At 43.5% G+C, this 18,486-nt stretch overlaps 1 protein-coding gene across 3 annotated transcripts in view; it reads right to left on the bottom strand.

Moving 5' to 3' along the window:
* Nucleotides 1-18,276, bottom strand: part of LOC307046259 (regulator of G-protein signaling 6-like) — a 49,073-nt gene extending 30,797 nt beyond the window's left edge. For 2 of the 3 annotated variants that reach the window (XR_013810121.1, XM_079692609.1), the window contains exons 1-2: nt 17,849-18,275; nt 15,048-15,143 (exon numbers count right to left, since the gene is read on the bottom strand). Coding sequence is in view for 2 of the 3 variants with exons in the window: in XM_079692609.1 (XP_079548735.1) it covers nt 15,048-15,131 (84 nt within the window). In the remaining variant the exon portion in view is untranslated. Of the gene's footprint in view, nt 1-15,047; nt 15,144-17,848 lie in introns of all 3 variants that reach the window. The other variant, XM_079692610.1, reaches the window with a different exon arrangement.
* Nucleotides 18,277-18,486: the final 210 nt, after the last annotated feature.

Genomic DNA, 18,486 nt, shown 5'->3' with positions numbered 1-18,486 from the left:
CCAACCACACCCATATGTTAGGACGCAGAGCGCTGATGAGTATCCCTTATGGTAACTGACGTGGGCGAGATGTGGAGATTTCAGGTCGTTTTGCATGTAATCTTAGATTCTCAATTTCCATGGCAACACATTGGCAAGAGGAGTTAAGCAATTAAAAGTTTGTCAAGTTAGGCTCCGGCACGGGCAAGAAGCCAGCCTGACTAAATTACATTAACAGATCGAGCTCCTCTGACAGGAGGGACAATCTTGTCGTCAGTGCTTTCTGGCAAAAAAAAATTCAAAGGGAGGAATTAATAAGCTGCTTTACGCTTTCCCAAATCAAAGAGAAGATACTTAAAATCAGAGCTTTTGATTTGGCACAGCTCTTGCAAGCATAATGCAGATGGGAACGCTGCTTAGCTAAGAAAGGCTACACTCAAGAGTATGAGCCTACCCACACACCAGCGTGACTCATCGGATCACCTTGCTGTTGATGAGACTCGAGGAGGACCAAAAAAAGATCATCTCCTCTCTTGTAAAAGTCTGTTGTTAGATACTCAACGGGTTGCTAAGGGCTTGAGTACTAGGAAAACAGGAGTCGGCTCTGCCTCTGAATAGACAGTCCACTCCAGAACAAAGTGGTCTACGCAGATACAGGGGCTACTTTTGAAAAGAGACATGGTCTGAAATTAAGTGCATCAGCCGCCGCACATTCAAATGCTTTCATCCGTCAGTTTTCTTTGTATTTTACTACATGTCAAAAAATGAACCGCAGCTACAACAAACCACAAAAGGTTATTGGCTCCGTAGAGACAGAATCACATTACCTGCAGTTCACTCCGCAGTAAGATTTACCTTAGCGATCATTTACAAAAGGGGCAATTTACATGCAGGAAGGCAACTCTCCCTGCAAACACCTCTCACACCACCTGCATTTTAAATGCCTGTGGGGCCGTAAAGGTCCAGATTCTAATAAGGTTCAGTATCCTTTCAGCTACTACTCCGTAATTAGGGAAGAAAAGCAACGGAAGGCTATTTGCATGTGGAGTAATGAAAAAACAACAGCGAGGGAGAGGTAGGATGGCAGCCCGGTGCGGAGAAAGTGAACAGATTGTGCCGGGGAAAAAAGCATCTGCTACTATCCGCCTGACTGTCAGTTTCAAAGTAGTTCTTTCGAAAGGGTTTTCTATCATTTATCAGCTTTTCCCCCCCCTAGTCTCTCAGTCACGGGAGGAATCTGAGTCTCGCCTCTCAGTCAAAGCATGTTCGCTGTTATGCAACACGGGGGTAAGCTGCTAGAATGTAAAAGTGGAAATCAGCATTGGTGTGACAGTGTCGGGCGAGTGGCAGTGGATAACATTGTGCTATTCTGAGGGATGTGGATGAGGATGTTTAGAGCCCCTACAGAGGCCTCAGACTGAGCACAGTCCTGCCTGCTGCTGCCAACTTAGGAGCTCAGAGGCTCAAGGAAGCTACTCTTACACAGCGGTGATCATGAATTTGAGTTTGGTTTAAATCCTTTCCACTTTCTTGATGGATATATCTTCACTCCAGCTTCATATCTGGGACACTGCAGCAGCTAATCGAGTAATATTATCTGCAGGAGATTGGTTTGAGGTGGTAAAACTTCAGGACCATCTGTCTATCTTTGATGTCGGCATCGTCCCCTGACGCGCCGCTGATGCCGGTCCCGTTCCTTAAGGCCTGGTGGTAATTGGGTTACAGAGAGAAGAGAGAGGAGAGAGGAAAGAGGAGGCATTATCAAGCCCAGGTTTGCCTCGTCCCTCGCTGGGCTCACAAGCCTGTTCTTGATGTCTGAGACACAGGAGACAAACTCTGTGATTGCAGAGTTGAGTCATCTCAGAGGAGAAGAGAGGATAGCTTTTTCAATATTTACACCCCTCGAATCAATGTGTCCTTCTATCGGAGCGTTAATGCATGATACTTGATGGCCTTGGAGCAAACTCCAATGACATGCAGACATCACCCGAGCTGGTTATTTGAGAGGGTGAGACCGTTCTGTAGTGAAATACAAGTGGAAGGCATGCCCATCTGCACTCAGCTCCATCCTTTACAAAGGCAGATGGTTATTTGGCCTGTCATTAGTTATTTGTTGAATGGGTAATGTGTGCATGTGTGTGTAGCATGTAAAGGCCCTTTACAGCCAAATGATGCATCACTTCTTAATCAGCTTAGCCGAGTTTTGATTTAAAAAGGACTGTTTTCCTTTTTCCATGTCATCACTCTCGACATGCCATCTGCTCCTAATTCCTTCTCTCTCTCTCTGGTCATCTCTCGCTTTCTCCCTCAGGAGACAGTATGTTTCAATCCTCTGGACGTTTCATCCGTCAGCTCAAAATGATACCGTTTTTTTCCCCAGCTCTGTACTTCATGTGCTCACATGTGAGTAAGAGAGGCCCTTGACCTTTCAAGATGCATGGATTTCCTGTCATGGCTCCCGGTATAAGAGAGTTGTTTATAGCTCCGCTGTGTATCATTAAGCTCCATCCTCTCCACCCTGTTATCCAACGAGGAACGACTGTCACTCAGCCACTGCTGTAACTCCAGACCTGACGTCCTTATTACCTGTGTTGGTTCTCCCCCGCAAGTGCGGGAATGCTGAAAGCTAGGGGCAAGGAGTGTTACTGGGACAACTGAGGGTCTAAGTGAAAAGGGTTGTTATGAAGGAGAGAGGAGGCGTGGTGGAGGACAGCAGGGGGTCGGGGGGTAATCTGCCTCTGGACCCTGGCAGATCTTTGGAAAGCCGAGAGTCTATGTGCGTAATACAGAGCACAAGCAGGATATTTTATTCTCTTTGAGCTTCATTTCAAAGTCTGGCGATGTGCTATAAAAGCAACTGTGTTCTTGCTGGGTGACAGATTTCCAATGCTGGCAATAAAGCCTTGTTATTTCCAACTCGCAGGTACAGGTAATGAAATTCAGGCGGCTGGGCTGACATGTGGACGGAAAATCTCATCTCGTAATGCCACGGGGCAGCCGGCAGCGCCAAACACCTGCAATGTGCTCTGCTGCCCTCATTCTGCGGGGGGGTGACGCCTCTTCCTGAGAGGAACCTGCGCTGGCCTTAGGCTCATTGTCATCCAATTAACATCCTCTAATCACCTTTTAATAAAACCAATTGAGGCCTGAGGTGCTCCTTGAATCGCATTAAAGGCAGATGAGATGTGTTTCATAACAGGAAATGTTTCAGAGCTGCATTACCTTAAAGCATGATTGATTGAGTTAATGATACAATCGATAGATAGTAAAGCTGAACACTGCCGTCTGTGTTTTACGGCATCAAATGCTTAACCACTGCTGATTGATTATCCATGTCAACAGACCACCATCAGTACCAGCTAATGTATTGCCAGGCAGCAACCAAATTTGCTCATAAATCTTGTATTCTTGCACCTCAGGGGAGTCAAAAGTTAACCATCTATTATGTCTGCAAAGGCTAGAATTTGCAATTGAAACCATCACACCCTACTTGAATTATTGAATAAGCTTCCTAGAAAGGGACAGGCCATGCTTTTTGATCTAATATCCGCTCAACATATTTCAAAGCGAAGTGGTGTCCTTTTCTGTTTTCATTTCCGGCTGAATGCTATCTGTGTGTGACAGCTGGATGTCATTTAGCAAGGGGTTTTGAAGGCAATGGGCTCAGCCACACCTGCTTTGGGATTTACATCACTATTTTCTAGTTATTTCCTATGGTGAAAGCACTTCTTGGACCAGGTCTTAGGATATTCCAATCATAACCTATGAATAAAATATCATACGGAGGTGTAACTAAAAGAATAATCATTAAAAAAAGAAGGGAAAATCTTGCATTTACTGTCTCACCATCACACTGAAGTTTGCCGTTGTAAAACCTAGAAAATGAGGATTGTTTTTGAAAGGCAGGACCCTGATGACCTTGCATGATTGCGATAAAGCTCTAGAAAGCTTTAGCATTGATTGCAAAAAAAGGACATGACCTGGTTCATACAAACATTTGGCAACTGCTGATTATGGTGGCGACATTTTATTACGTTATTGCTGGGTAGCTTACCCTATAATAGTCCGGCAGTGGCTCAGTCAGTAGGGGCCTGGACTGTGAGCTGTAGGGTCGCTGGTTCAAGCCCCCGACCAGACCTAAATATGGTGTGTGGACCGGTACTACGCCTCAGTTCACCTCCTGCCCTGCCGTGGTGCCCTTGAGGAAGGCTGTATTAATAGTCTAAATCTGTCATAAGTTACCATATAAATACAGGAGTGAAAAGTATGATATTTCCCCCCAAAATGTAATCGATAAGAAGTATTAAACTGCATATAATTCATGAACAAATATCTTTAAATTGTACTTAAGTAAATGTACTTACATGTCACATCTGCTATCTTATGTGACAGGGGGGCGCAGAGGCATGACAGGGGGGGCGCGAGAGACCAGGAGGAAAAGTGGTTATTATAAAAAATAAAATAAATCATATTTTGAAAAATGATTGATTTGAAAATAATATGATACAGTACTATTACGTCTGGGTCTCTGTGTTTCATTAAAGCTTGGCTCTGTGTGCGTGTGTGGAATGAGCCATTTTGTGTGTGTGTGCGCGAGCGAGAGAGAGCGCACCGGTACCGGAGATCGTTGTTGTTAGCTTCTGGTGCTAGCGAGCTACTCTAACGGATATAAGGAGTTCTTTCAACAACAAAGTGGAGGAGAGTCCTCTCCTGAGAGACTCAGTGAGCTAAAGGACTCTCTCAGTGTTATCTCAGTGGGTCTCAAACGTTTTGGTCACCATTAATGTAAACAATTATTTCCGAGGCAAGCGTTTATATGATCATTATAGTTATAAAAAAAATAAGAGAATAAATGAAAAGCAGGTATGAAATACTATATGACTTAAAAAAATAATAAAGTTTAAAAGGGTGATTTGTAAAATATCCATAAATAAAAAGTGAATCTGTTTACAGTTCTGTTCGTTCTGTTTCATATGGGTGTTGAGAGATGTATCCATAGATCTCTTCATTTTGCTCTCAAAGTGCACCAGATTGATGCTTTTAACTTCAATATTTAAAAACAAATCTTCCCGGGGGAGCTTGCCCCCGGACCCCCCTATGTGAGGTCCACACACCACCTATAAAAATAGCACTTTACCCCTGCTTACACCTATATGCCGTGAGCTGATTATCGAGCCTTCATTGTAACAGTCGCGGGTACACTGTGTATTTGTGTGGGGATTGTTGCAGTAGAAAATTCCACTGTAGCGACCGGTACATTAAAGTGGACCTATCACGCTATATTTGAATAATATAGTGTAGGACCATACCTATATAAGGCATATTTATACTTTTTATTTTTCAAAATACCAAACAGATCATGCATTTTAGCCATTCCTCATTTCGCTCAATTTAACACTCTTTGCATGGGCTGATTCTGTGAGAACAGCACCATCTACAGGCCTGGCATATGTACTACAGCGTCTCCAGCGCTTTCGAACAGCAATGTCCGTGGCTGTCTCCTCCTGATTGGTGGAGTTGGCCCAATAGCCGTAGCGCCACTTCTGTGACGTCATAGAAGTGTTCAAATCTGGATCAGTCTGTATCAGATCCGTTGCAGCCCCTTTTTAAGAGATTTGGGTATGGAGGAAAATAGAGAGGGTTGTGTTTTCTGACACTTATTGAGTTCCCTGGAACACCGGGGACACATATTCATGTATAAAAGAGGTACAAAAGTGCATTTTGCATGATAGGTCACCTTTAATGGGAAACCCTAAATGTTTGAGCACCCTCTATGAAACGTCAAGCTACCCCACAGCACCCCAAAATAAATCTCTGGTGCTGCCACTGAGCCTGACTATTTGTGTTGGGGGGGGGCCCAACTTTTTTTTTTCTCCAAAGGGGGGGCCTGACAGAAAAAGTTTGAGAACCACTGCATTAAAGTGAGGCTCTCACAGGTTAACAGCAGACTGGTGTAAGCTGTTTGGTGCGGGGGCTGAAGCTCTGCAGGTGCACTGAGAGAATACTATTTTTCTCATAGGTGTACTGAAGAAAAGACATCAGTAATATATGCAATGTTCAGCATTTACAAAGAAGCATGAACCGATAATCCCCAAGCACAGGACAAATAAATATAGCGTTTCCAGGTCGATGCATTTGTTTGAAGTTCTGGCTCTAAAAATCCAGGCTATATTCAAGCCCGCGCTCCTTACTGGAAACAAATCACACATATATTAATGTGTATGTGGTCCTTCCTTGCTGCCAGCTGAGCCTCTTGAGCGTGGGAATAACCATGTTATCCCCTTCTCGTGTTACCACCCCACAGCGGCATCACCACCTCTCTGTCCGTGGCCGATGGTTATTATAAACTTAAAAAGCTTCACCACTCTCTTCCTACTGTCATTTCCGTTAACGAAGACCAACTTCCAACTAATGCAAATGTAGCGGTGTGGAATTCAAAGCCGGGTGTGTCCGATTGTCTTAATTAATTAGTCTCAAGTAACCTGACACGTGTAAATGGTTGAGAAGGAAGGTGAGATTAATAAAGGGTTCACGCTCTGGTGGAGGATAGAGGATACGTGATTTAGAGGAGTGAAATCTGAACATACAGCAACACAAACCACATGTAAACTGCTGATAGAACTCACCGGCAGAATGAAATGTAAATGCAGGTTCAATCTTCAATAAGCTGAGCTGAGAAAAGACAAAAGTCCAATTTCTGAGGTTTCCCTCTCACTTTGATGAAAGTAATCACGGCTTTGTTATGGATTTGTCTTCTCTGCCGTATGAGTTATTGACGGAGCAATTGGAGTGGAAATGTCGGCGCACAGCAAGGACTCCCGCAAGGACGTTTCTATTATTTCCAAGGCGAAGTAGAAGAAAGAGGAAAATGTGCCACTTGATTATCCAACTCACTCACGTAGTGTCAAACAGTCCGGCCTCCATAACTTCACAAATTCAGTATGAAATCTCCTGGCGCACCGGAGGATAACACTGTCACTTTTGACAAATGGCCTGCTTAGAACATTCACGACAGCAGCGGCGGTGACTAAAGCAGACAAACACACAAGGGCATTGCAGTCATTTGTACAATTCATTTCTAAAGGTTGGGGAGTCGTAGTGACAGAGTAAAACTCAACGATGGTCTCCTAAGAGTCAGGGGGGGCTCTGATGTAAAATAAGTGGTTCGGGGGTGCAGGTCCATGCTATGGAGTGGTCTGATCTCTCTCTCTGAGGGCTGTTCAGTTGGACTAGCTGACCGTAGTGATTACCATTGGAGGCCTTGGTGACTCATCCCTGCCTCAGCCTCAGTCCAGAGACAATTACAGCCCCACTCCACACACACACTCCATCATTACCTGTAGTTCAACAGCTGACACTCTCTATCTGTCTACCGCTCATCCGAGTCAGACCTTCTATTCCTATCAACCTATCAGACGTGTCTGTAAACAGAACAAACGGGGGGGGTTGGCAGATGGGGCCACGATTACCGCACATTTGTTCATCAGCGTATTTTATTTACATTCTTCATTGTGTGACCATTTGTACTACTGCTTTGTCTTTGTCAGGGGTAATTAAAAAACGTTCCAATGTCATGTGTCTTTTGTTTTTCAATTTCCCTTTATATTCTAGAGTAGATAGAGAGAGCGGCCTAATGCGGCATTCAAAGATTAAAAAGTGAAATATCTTGTAATCGGGTAAGTGGCGCACAGCTTTTGTTCTTCAGAGAACCATACTTCCTCATCTGTATTCAGCATATTGAGGACATTTTCTACAACACTATGATAAACTGTACCCCCAAGAAAAAGAAACTGTCAGCAATGACACAATACTCCTTTTTCTTTGATTAGCAGTGTCGTGAGAGGGAAAATGGGACAAGGGGAGGAACGTTTCTAGACAAGATCCCCTGAGGTTTGAACACGTCGGAGTTGAAACAGAAATTGAAGCATGATGAAAATATAGTTGTAACAGAGAGACATTTGAACAGATATGGCTCTGTTGTAAGATGTAGGCATGTATCTGAAAAGTGTCACTTCCCTAAAGGTGAAAAATCTACAATGGGGATATTTATCTCTGATCATAATTGTATGTTCCTTTTAAGTTGATGCGAGACAAATGAACCATTTGTCCCTGCATCCTTAAAGGTGGGGTAGGTAATTTTGGAGAAACCAGCTTGAGTGCGCTAGAATTTGAAAATACACAACCAGAAAAAATCTGCCACTTCCTTACAGAGCCCCTCCTCCAACACACATGAACGCGCACATGACCAATGAGGGCACGAGATAAGTTTGTGCACAGATGGAAGGCTGACAGGCAGGTAGGCCATCCAGTTACTTTAGCCGGGCCGGCTAAAATGTTTGGTCGTGCTTTTTACAGTACTACGGCTTCCAGAGATGACATTTTTTATGGATTTTTTGTAAAAGCACTTAAGATATTAAATGCTATCGGGATGTTAAGAGCATTCTATGGAATATAACAAAAAGTGTATCTCGAGCCGCTTTCTCAAACTTAACTAACCCACCTTTAATGTCAATCAACTATTATGATGTTATCAGCCTTATGACTCATTCTGAGCATACGCTGAACCCACAAATTATTTAGTTAGTCTTTTTAGTGACCTTTCCTCATCAGCCTTGGTTCTTCAAAATATCTACTAAGCAGATGTCACCTCTGATGTCGGGGTCATATTAAGTGGTTCTCTTTTCCCTGTTGGCAAAATCAATCCAGTCCAATCGTGGCTCAGTGTGAGCAAAGTCCATACATTGTAGGACTGCCCTTTGTGTCCCTTTCGAAATCCAAATGTCAACACGCTGACTTATTTTAACTAAAGAACGTATGTTGCATAACTTCATTAACCATGATCTTTTCCTGAACCTAACCAAGTTGTTTTCTTTCAATTCACAACGTTATACAGCGCTATGTCTTTCGACTACTTTCAACTTTGTTTAATCTTTAATATCATCATTATATTTGCTTCAATCCCTTTTTTCTCTTCTTGTATTGATTCCCTTTTGACAGGAATTTTCAGAAAGGTGCTGTCTAGCTATATAAATGTTGTTACAGTTAATGAATGAATTTAAGAAGTGTAACAACCAAGTGTGACAGTAAAATCTTGTTCTCCAATTAGATCCAATTACTTATTGTGTGTGTCAGCAGTACCGCAGGGCTACAGTTTGATCAGAAAGTCACTGCTGTCAAATTGTCAGCGTGTCCCCGCAAGGCACCGGGGACAAGCGGCTTTTAACAAACTAATGTCAAAGCCGCTTCCAATAACACAGTAAATTAGCATTTACTTCGCATGGTGACACAAGTTTATTCTTGATTAGCATCATCAACAAACTTGGCACCACTTTCCTGGATGATATCAGACATCATCCCGAAGATAGCTAATGGAAACTTTATCGGATGTGGAAATCCTCTTAGTAATTATATCCGTGTATATAGTATTTTCATACAATTTGCTCGGTAGGAGTGAAGTGATGGTGAGGTTGTTCAGAGTACAATAGGAGGCATTTAAGGCGGACTCGATCCACGGTGAGATTTAAAGCAATCCTTTTCAGCATGCGATAAGTGGCAGGCTCAGAAGAGTTTGGAGGGCATTTAGAAACTGGACACACAGTGGAGTGACAAAGCCACCCATTAACATCACCCAATGCATGCATATGCCCCGTCAGTCTCAATATGAACAGCATGAAACACTGGCTGCATTATTAACAGTGCTCCTTTAAGAGCACACTATCAGCAATGCCTAAACAGGGAGGCAGACCAGGAGAGGCACTGGCACAGGGAGGACTCTCCTGACTGGAGAAAAGCCTTTTATTTCAGACACAGCAATTCTCCATGGATGAGGTGAATAATGCTGTCAACACAGTGCCAAAAACACTGAGAATTATTTTCCAATTATGATTTGTATTTCCTTGGACTTCCAGGGTTTTCATGTGTTGGTCCTTGGAAAGAAGAGAGAGGCCGACACATTAAAACACACAGGAGTTGGTTATATAAGAGATAGAGCGCTACACTGGTACTGTTGTTTTATCTTATTGACCCAACGAGGAAAAGCAACCCACACTGGCACTTAGCATACAGGCTTCAGCGTGACCCTGACAGTTCAGCCCATAGCGTATAAAGGCTGCGGTGGTGCAAGTGGAGACGATGTGAAAACGGTCATACATGATAAAGCACTGGGAGAACTGGCCCCTACAGCTGCAGGAGTGCTTATCCAGAGTGTTCGGCTGGACTGCACTATCTTAAGTGCACACAGGGAACGGCGAGTGGTGGCCCATAGACACCTCGGATGGGAGGTGAGTCTTATAAGGGGAGAGATAGACCCTCCATGGGCCCCAGGGGTGCTTCAGAACGATAGGAGAGTGCGACTCTTGGGACGTCAGCAGAAAAACAGCAGGCAGACTTCCTTTTGACCTGCAGAACTGGAGCGATTCAGTCCTCTCGGCCCTTTAGACCCGACCAGCTGTCAGTCCATGCTGTGGCAGGCGAACGGATGATGTGGGAAGTTGCTGTTAACAGTAATTTCATCTTTTCCTGCCACTCAAGGGAGATGTTGTCCGGTAGTGTGATAGCTGTTATTTCATAAATGTTGCCAGTATGTCCATATATCATCCGCACTCTAGGAGAGGAGGCAGCTCCCTCGGCGTCACGTCTTTAAATCATCATAAACCCAACCAGCTGACAGTCCCTGATGTGGACAGCGTGCGAGGTTAAGGTTGGCAGCGACAGTAATTTCTTCTTCTCCCATCACTCAGGCTGTGTAAGGTTCAACATCTATTCAGTCAGAAGGAATGATATGACCATAGGTGTGATAAGTTGTGTCAGTCTCCTCATAGCTTCTGCCAGAAATCACTATCATCTATCACAGCCCTTTAATGTTAATGCAAATGCAACGGTCTGTCCTACTGCTTTAGAAGCTGTATTTAAATAAGGTCTTATAAGCCATGCAATCCATATCCCTTGTATCTTCCACCTTTAGTCCTCCTCTTTTAACCTTTAGTAGCAGATATATGGCTAAAAATACCAAGTGATGATAAAAAATGTGCTGGATATGAATAAATGAATGGGGGAAATATGATGTCTCTGCGGACCAGATATTGTTCTAAAGATAGAAAGCTTGAAATGAGATTCAATTATTAATCGAGAAGAAGCAGACGTAAGAGTGAAAGAGACAAAGTAATAAGAGATATTACTAATAAGACTAGCATCTCTACTTTTATCAGCATGCCAACATGCTAATAATAACAACATACCAATGTTGGATCGTATTTTCCCATAGTTTAGCATGTTGGCATGCTAGCATTTGCTAATTCACTTTACATAGAAAGCTCAGGAGGTTGGCCACTGATCAGAGGGCTGTGGGTTCAATGTCCTGCACACATGTTGAAGTGTCCTTGGGCAATTCACTGAAATCCAGATTGCTTAAAAAAATTGCTGTGTAAAAACAAGCCATTTAGAGTTGACCAATGATAAAGAACAATTGAAACACTCTATCCTACTACCACCATCAATGTAAGAAAGCATCTTGGATTAGCCAAAGTGTGCAGATTTGATAAGAAAACATGTTCACAGTCGCAAACAAATCCTCCCGTACAGCGACCTAAGCAGGACATAACACCTTGAACGTATGAAGTAAGAAAATGCCAGCCACCTTCAGAATATCAAAACAACAGACGCTGCCATCTCAAAATCCTTGACCATGGCTAAAATGTGATATATCTTACAGATTTTGCAAAAATAATTACCAACAGAGAAAATCGAGTGTGTTGAGCCGGAACTTAACACAATTGAAATTGTAAACCAATCTGTACTCTCTGCTAATAGAGTGCTGAAGCTTACAAACACCCAAATTGTCCGATGGCACCAAAAAAGCCTTTGAACCTCTTTGTAGGGCTTATGACTAATATTCACCCACTGATATCTGCTAAGACTTATCTCAAGGAAAGTTTGTCTGACTGTACAGCTCATACTGTATTATGGCTATAATACCAGCCTTCAGGTAGAATTATCCAGTCAAACATCTAATGACCTGAATAAAAGGAAGAGGGTGTTCAACACAAATTCTTATCTCTCCGTGGGTATGACTATGACGCGGAGTGCTTTGGTCCTTCGGCAACAATTACCTGCGTGTGTCAAAAACCAGGCAACCATCGCTGCACGGAACAACCACATGTCTTGGGCCCCAAGTCATAGAGGGGAAGAAGGGGAAGAGATACACACACTGAGGAATGCTAGTTGTTATCTATTAATAGTTTGTAAGCTTTAGCCCATAACAGCAGTGACTCTCTTCCCGGCTTAATTGCATTTCCCATTAAAGCAGTGCTACTCATTATGGTTTGAGCATATTTTGTATGTGTCCCTTCGTGCCAATCCATTTCATCTACAAGGCCATGTTTTGTCTGCCAAGCATGCCAACCATAACGAAGAAAAACAAAACAACTGGAACAGCATTAAAGCAGCTTTAGGCTTGTGTATGAGTTACTGTGTGTGTGTGTGCGTGCGTGCGTGCGTGCGTGTGTATTTGCGTGCGTGCGTGCATGCGTGCATTTGAATTCCATGTGCATCCTACCTCTGCCGACCAAAAGTTCTTGAGGCAAAAAGACGTCCTGCAGGTATTGGATTGTTTTGCTTCACTTCCTCTTTTAGTGGGAGTAGAGAGACAAAGCAAGATACTACTGCCCCCCTCCCCCCCCCCTTCTCCCTGGCTCTCAGCCTCTCTAATGGCATCACATTCACATTCATCTAACTGCCCACACAGTTAACTTCTGCAACAGATATGGCAATAACAGTAAAGGTATTTTAAACCTTTACTCTATACGTTTAATAAAAGGTGCCGCCATCACGTTGAACATTGTTATACCTCGACTACACTTGCCTTTGTGTTCCTTGCAGTGCGCTGCTGATGTCTTCCAGCTGACAGCGGCTCAGGCCCTTGGGATGAAGCTGCCAGTGTTTTCCCAGGCGGCTGAGCATATTGGTGGCCATCTGCCTCTCTGCATGCAGCGCCTTCACACTGCGCCAGCCTGACCACCCACAGAGTCCAGAGGCGAGGGGCGCTCTACCCGCAAAGACCCAGCACCTCTTCAACGTTTGGCCTCTTTTACATCTTATGCTAGTGGGCAGCACTGAGGTTAAATATGAGAAACTACACCCAGGCTGTATAGCAGGGGTGTCAAACTCAAGGCCCTCAAGTCCTTGCAAAGAATATAATATACACTACAACTGGCGTGATTGTTGAATATTTGCTTTCAATTATGTGCCCTAGACTTCTGCTTTCAGACGTAGTTATTTATGGAGTTATTACCAGAACTGATAACAATCCAATGCAGAGCCAATAATGTAATATAATACATTATTTTATATTTATTATATATTTATATAGTCTTAAAGTTACAACCGGCCCTTTGAGTGCAACCATAATGCTGATGTGACCCGCCATGAAATTGAGTTTGACACCCCTGCTGTATATTAAGGCAAATAGTTGGTATCAAATAATGATTTCTTCGAAGATGAAAAAAGCTTTTGCTTAACAAGCTACACATCCTACTCAGCTATCTCCCTCAAAAGCTTTTGCAAAGCACAAAGGGTCAGGGAACTGCTGTCACTCTGAGAATCATCTGTCTGTTGTCACTGAGTATGACTAAATCATGAAATGATGAATATTTCCTCAGGCAACGTCCTGACAAGCAGAAACTAGCCTCTTAAACACATTGCCTCCAGGCATGTGTAGCGTTACATAATGAAGCTCTGCCGTGAAACCTATGAATATACCCAGTTGTACATGCTGTGTGTTCTCTCTGCAGCCTGACAGCTTCTTACAATAGCCTACATGGAGGATAATGACAAAACTGAATAAACAATGAATGAATGTAGAACAGGCACAAAAAACAGACCCACAAGAAGAACAAAAATGACTTTGACAGCAATGTGACGCCTGTCATGAAATCAGGGCTTCAGGGAGAAAAAGCCATTTGTCTCATGACGGACATACTTCATATTTGCTTATTGATTATTTTTCCTGGCAGAGACTTTAAGAGCCTGAAAAGGCCCACTGCTACCTAACAACTTGAGTATTTACAGTAGGCAAGTGAATTGCTACTGGCAATGCACTTCCACTAAATTTCATGCTGCCAACTGCTGACGTGTAACACTCACTTCAGGAGTAGGTGGAGAGACTTATCAAATTTCCTGAGTACAAAGATGGTCCCGAGAGTTCTTCTGGGTGAGCTGCAGACTGGAGGTGTTTATTAGAAAGATGAAGGTTTAAAGGTTGTCAACAAGCTATACTCCACGGTGACATCGAGTTAACGACATGCCTGAAAGAGACATTTTACCACTTACGCATTCGCTGTCGACAATTATTTCACATCCTGTTTTGCCCATCCCTTCACTAATCCGTTTACCTTGCTATATAAACGGACAATGATGAGAAGCAGGATGAAACAACACAATTGGGATCTGTCAACAGCAGCCTGCTTATAGAATATTTTTAAACCATGGTTGGGGATCGCAGTGGATCTGGTGGATTCATTCTAATCAAAAGAATTTTTTGTTTTTTTAACTGAGCTTCCAGGGTATACTGGAAGAGAAATAACGAGCTATTCGTAAATTGAGGAGGAATAACCGCCCCCTCATTGGCCATTCTCAATCCCGACCCTTGAGAACCAACCACTTCCTCCTAGCCGAACATCCACGTAATTAGCCACCAATACGGCTCCCTCTCGCCAATCAAACAGCACCTATTGGAAGTGAGCGCCATGGGATGAGGTAATTACCCTTGACACTGAAAGGACCTCTCACTGCCCAAAGCCCTTACTGAGGGGGAGAGCTTATTAAAACAGTCATTGGCTGGAGTTTTCCAGACTAGTGATGGTACAGCACAGTGGTTGGAATATGTCCTGAAGGACTGAGAGAGAGGAAGCTTGTTTAAATCCGGTTGAAAGAGAGGCTTCCTGACACCTGAGGTACACATTGATGCGGACCAGTGAGCTGTCAGGAGCCTGTCTACGGGTCATTGCGCGCAGCCAATGTTTCTCCATTCATTGAGCCAAATACTGTATCACAAAGGCACAGAGCAGCCTTACCTTTCTGTAGACGATCATATTGGGAGAGTCCTCCTCTGGATCGCTGGTGCCCACACCTCCCTGGTCTTTGGAACCCTCCGCCATTTTCACTCAGTCCTGTAGAAGAAATAGATGGAGCAGCATGAAACCAGCATCCATTGGACGGGTGAACACAGAATGACGGTTCGATAAACATCAGTCAGCATTTCTATTTATCCCGGCAACCAAAATTCAGCTTTTATCATCATGACATTCATCTGCCAGAATGTGTGCTTCTGTCTCGGGAAGGAGACGCCTGTCACAGTCGGGACCGATAAGAGAGCTAAGGCAGGCCGGTGGAGGCTGAATATTAACCAAGCTTCAAAGTCAAATCTTGAACACACAATACAGCAGTGATGCCCAACCAGGAATACTTGTGAGGAGCGTTAACCATGAAATATTGTTGAGTAGCTTGAACTCTAAAATATATAGCTAAAACATATCACATTTTTAAGATGTAAAACCTGAACACTTAGTTTAAATGTGCTTGCATTGGAAGAGAAGTCTAAAGAGTTAGTAATAGAACAGTTGAAATATGGCTTAAAGTATGGCTAATACACACTATAGCTATATACTAAACGGTTAGAATAGATACATTTAGCAAAAAGTAATCCTTGTAGTACAAATAATTAATTGAGACAGGTGGATAAAAAGTAGTAGTCCAAATGCAAACTTGTCCAGATTGGCAGTTTATTAATGCATCAGCGATTAACCTTGACTGTTTTAAAAAAAAAAAAGGATTTAATTTAAGAAAACAATTATAAATGCGAAGTAGAGAACCACAACAACTGAAAGTGGACCTTGAGCGAGATCTACAACAAAAATCCCTCAATTGATTCAATTTTACAAGGGTTAACACACAACAGTACATATCAATTCCAATACATAATAGGCTATTTGCTGCTACACCCTTCCACCAAGTTTCATGAGAATAAGGCAAGTAGTTTTTTCTTCACAATCAAACCAACGGTATATAGATAATTATCAACTGTTATGACATCAGTGCCATAACACCCTATTTAAAATGAACTCAAATGAGCACAGGTTGTGAAACACTGCAGGACATGACTGTATCGACCCAGGGGAGTCGGGATGGCAGTAATTATGTATACAGCACAGATGTGTGCCGACAACACAGAGTCCATGTGGCTGTGAGGAGATGAGTCATCCCTATTTACCAAAAAAAAAACTGATGTTAACATGAATGAACCCCAACCCCCTAAATAGTTGAACTGTGGTCAATGCAAGCCACTGTGTTCTTTTTAAACTAAGCCTTAGTAAGTGTTTACTCTATTAGCTGCAATCATATGATGGTAACCTTTGATCTGCCTGCACTTCCCACATTAACCCCACCCCAGGCTTCCTGCTCTGAAAGCTGCTGTTAAGGGATTTATTTACAACCCCTACAGTCCCCATCACTTTCCCTTGACTGTCTCCCCTCTCCCTCCCTCCCTCCCTCAATCTCTCAGGAGATTTAATTCTGCTTAACTAAGGATTTCCATAACCGACGGTGACGACTGGGCTTCAGACACTTTAGCCCCAGCTACCCTTTGCAACCAAAGAATAAATGGGTTAAACCATTTATGAGTTCTTAAATCGTGCCGAGGAAAGATGGTTGAGGGGGTGGATTACACAGTTCGACACATTTATAATTGTCTCTACTTATAAAACATAAAGTGTGAGTAGATAAAGCTGCCAAGAAAGAAATAATCACACGACTCAATGTGGCCTCACTCTTCACAGCTATTTGTGTTTGGGAATGAACTTTGATGAGCTATCGACGCCAGAAAGCACATAGGAAGCAGATAGCAATTTATGACAGGCACACATGAGCGGGCACAGAATGAAACCTTCATACATTTAACTGAATTAGTAACACCGCATCTTGCCAAGGGTTGGCTTCTAGCAAGGGATTTGTAGTTGAATTATGTAATTGCAGCCGTACAATGTTACAAGTCTGAACAACCGCAGATAATGGCTCTGTTTGAGGAGGGGAAATGAAAATGTGTGAAAATTCAGCGCACTACCAGCGTGAACGACATCAGACGTGAAAGGTGGCTTTGTCACCACAGTTGAACACTTTAATCTATTAGAGCACGGAGCATGGTGATGCGCATGAGTGAATGAGTAATTATTGGCTCTCTCCTTACTGTTTGTTATTGCCATCAGAAGTGCGGAGGGCAGCGCTCCCCATTGGCTAACACGTCTGTGCTCTTTTTAGAGTCTGAGCACATAAGACAGCTAATCTTTCTGTCCGTCTCAGGGGCTGCAAAGAACGGCGGGTGGTACAGATTGCATAGCACTTGCTTAAAGAAAAGCCAATAGGTCCCTTGTGGATAGGAAGCTGTCATTCTAGAGAGCAACTTCCTTCCAAATGAGCTGCACAAGCATGAATAGCAAACTCCACAGAGAGGCCTGTCCGAGATGTTAATTGAAAGCTTGTGTCAAAGTGGAATGGATGGACAACCAGAGTGCAGTACACAGGTGTGTGTGTGTGTGTGTGTGTGTGTGTGTGTGTGTGTGTGTTCACATGCACAACCTCAAATCCAAGCAAACACCAATTTACGAGGAGACAAACACAAAAGGACACTGCACACACACACGTATTCACAGGACAGAACATCCAGCAACAGCTCAAATAAACAAGCAAATAGAGGCTTAAACAAACTGCCAAAGAGTTCACACACCCAGAACCATGCTGTGATAGTCCCAAAACCATGTGCTATCTCCTAGTGCGAGCCAAGTGCAATGCAACATCTGTGACACCTTGAAGCATTCATTACCTTAGATACAAAATAATGCCTGGTCCACTCTGCTCCCCCGGCTGGCTCCCCCTTAGCAACAAGCAGCAGGCAGGTTCATGGTATAATTGGCAGAGGGGAGAAAAGGGGATGAAGAAGACAGGGTGATGAAAGCAGTGAAGCAGCGAGAGAGAGTGAGAGAGAGAAGCTGGCCGATCACTGCAGTATTCCTCTATTCCTCCTACTCCTCTTCTCTCTTCACCAGTCCTGCCTGGCCCCGGCAGTTCAGGAGATCCTCACATGTGTGCACCTCGTACATCCCCCCTCTCCCTCTGTCTGCATGTGCTCGAGTCAGAGCGAGAGGGTGAGTGTGTGTGAGAGGGAAAGAGAGAGAGATAGAAAGGGAGAGAGGGAGGGAGATGCTGTGCAATAGGGAGGCAGATCAAGTTGGAAAAGGGGGAGGGATGAAGGAATTAGAGAGAATATAAAGAGGAAAATAGAGGGAGGAGAAAGGCAGACAGAGCGAGGATGTGTGTGTGTGTGTGTGTGTGTGTGTGTGTGTGTGTGTGTGTGTGTGTGTGTGTGTGTGTGTGTGTGTGTGTGTGTGTGTGTGTGTGTGTGTGTGTGTGTGTGTGTGTGTGTGTGTGTGTGTTAGAAGGAGAGCAGTGGATACAGTGTGT

The sequence above is a fragment of the Notothenia rossii genome (genome assembly GCF_949606895.1).
Source record: "Notothenia rossii genome assembly, chromosome: 7".
Classification (NCBI taxonomy): domain Eukaryota; kingdom Metazoa; phylum Chordata; class Actinopteri; order Perciformes; family Nototheniidae; genus Notothenia; species Notothenia rossii.
This window is presented reverse-complemented; position numbering and strand designations above follow the sequence as displayed.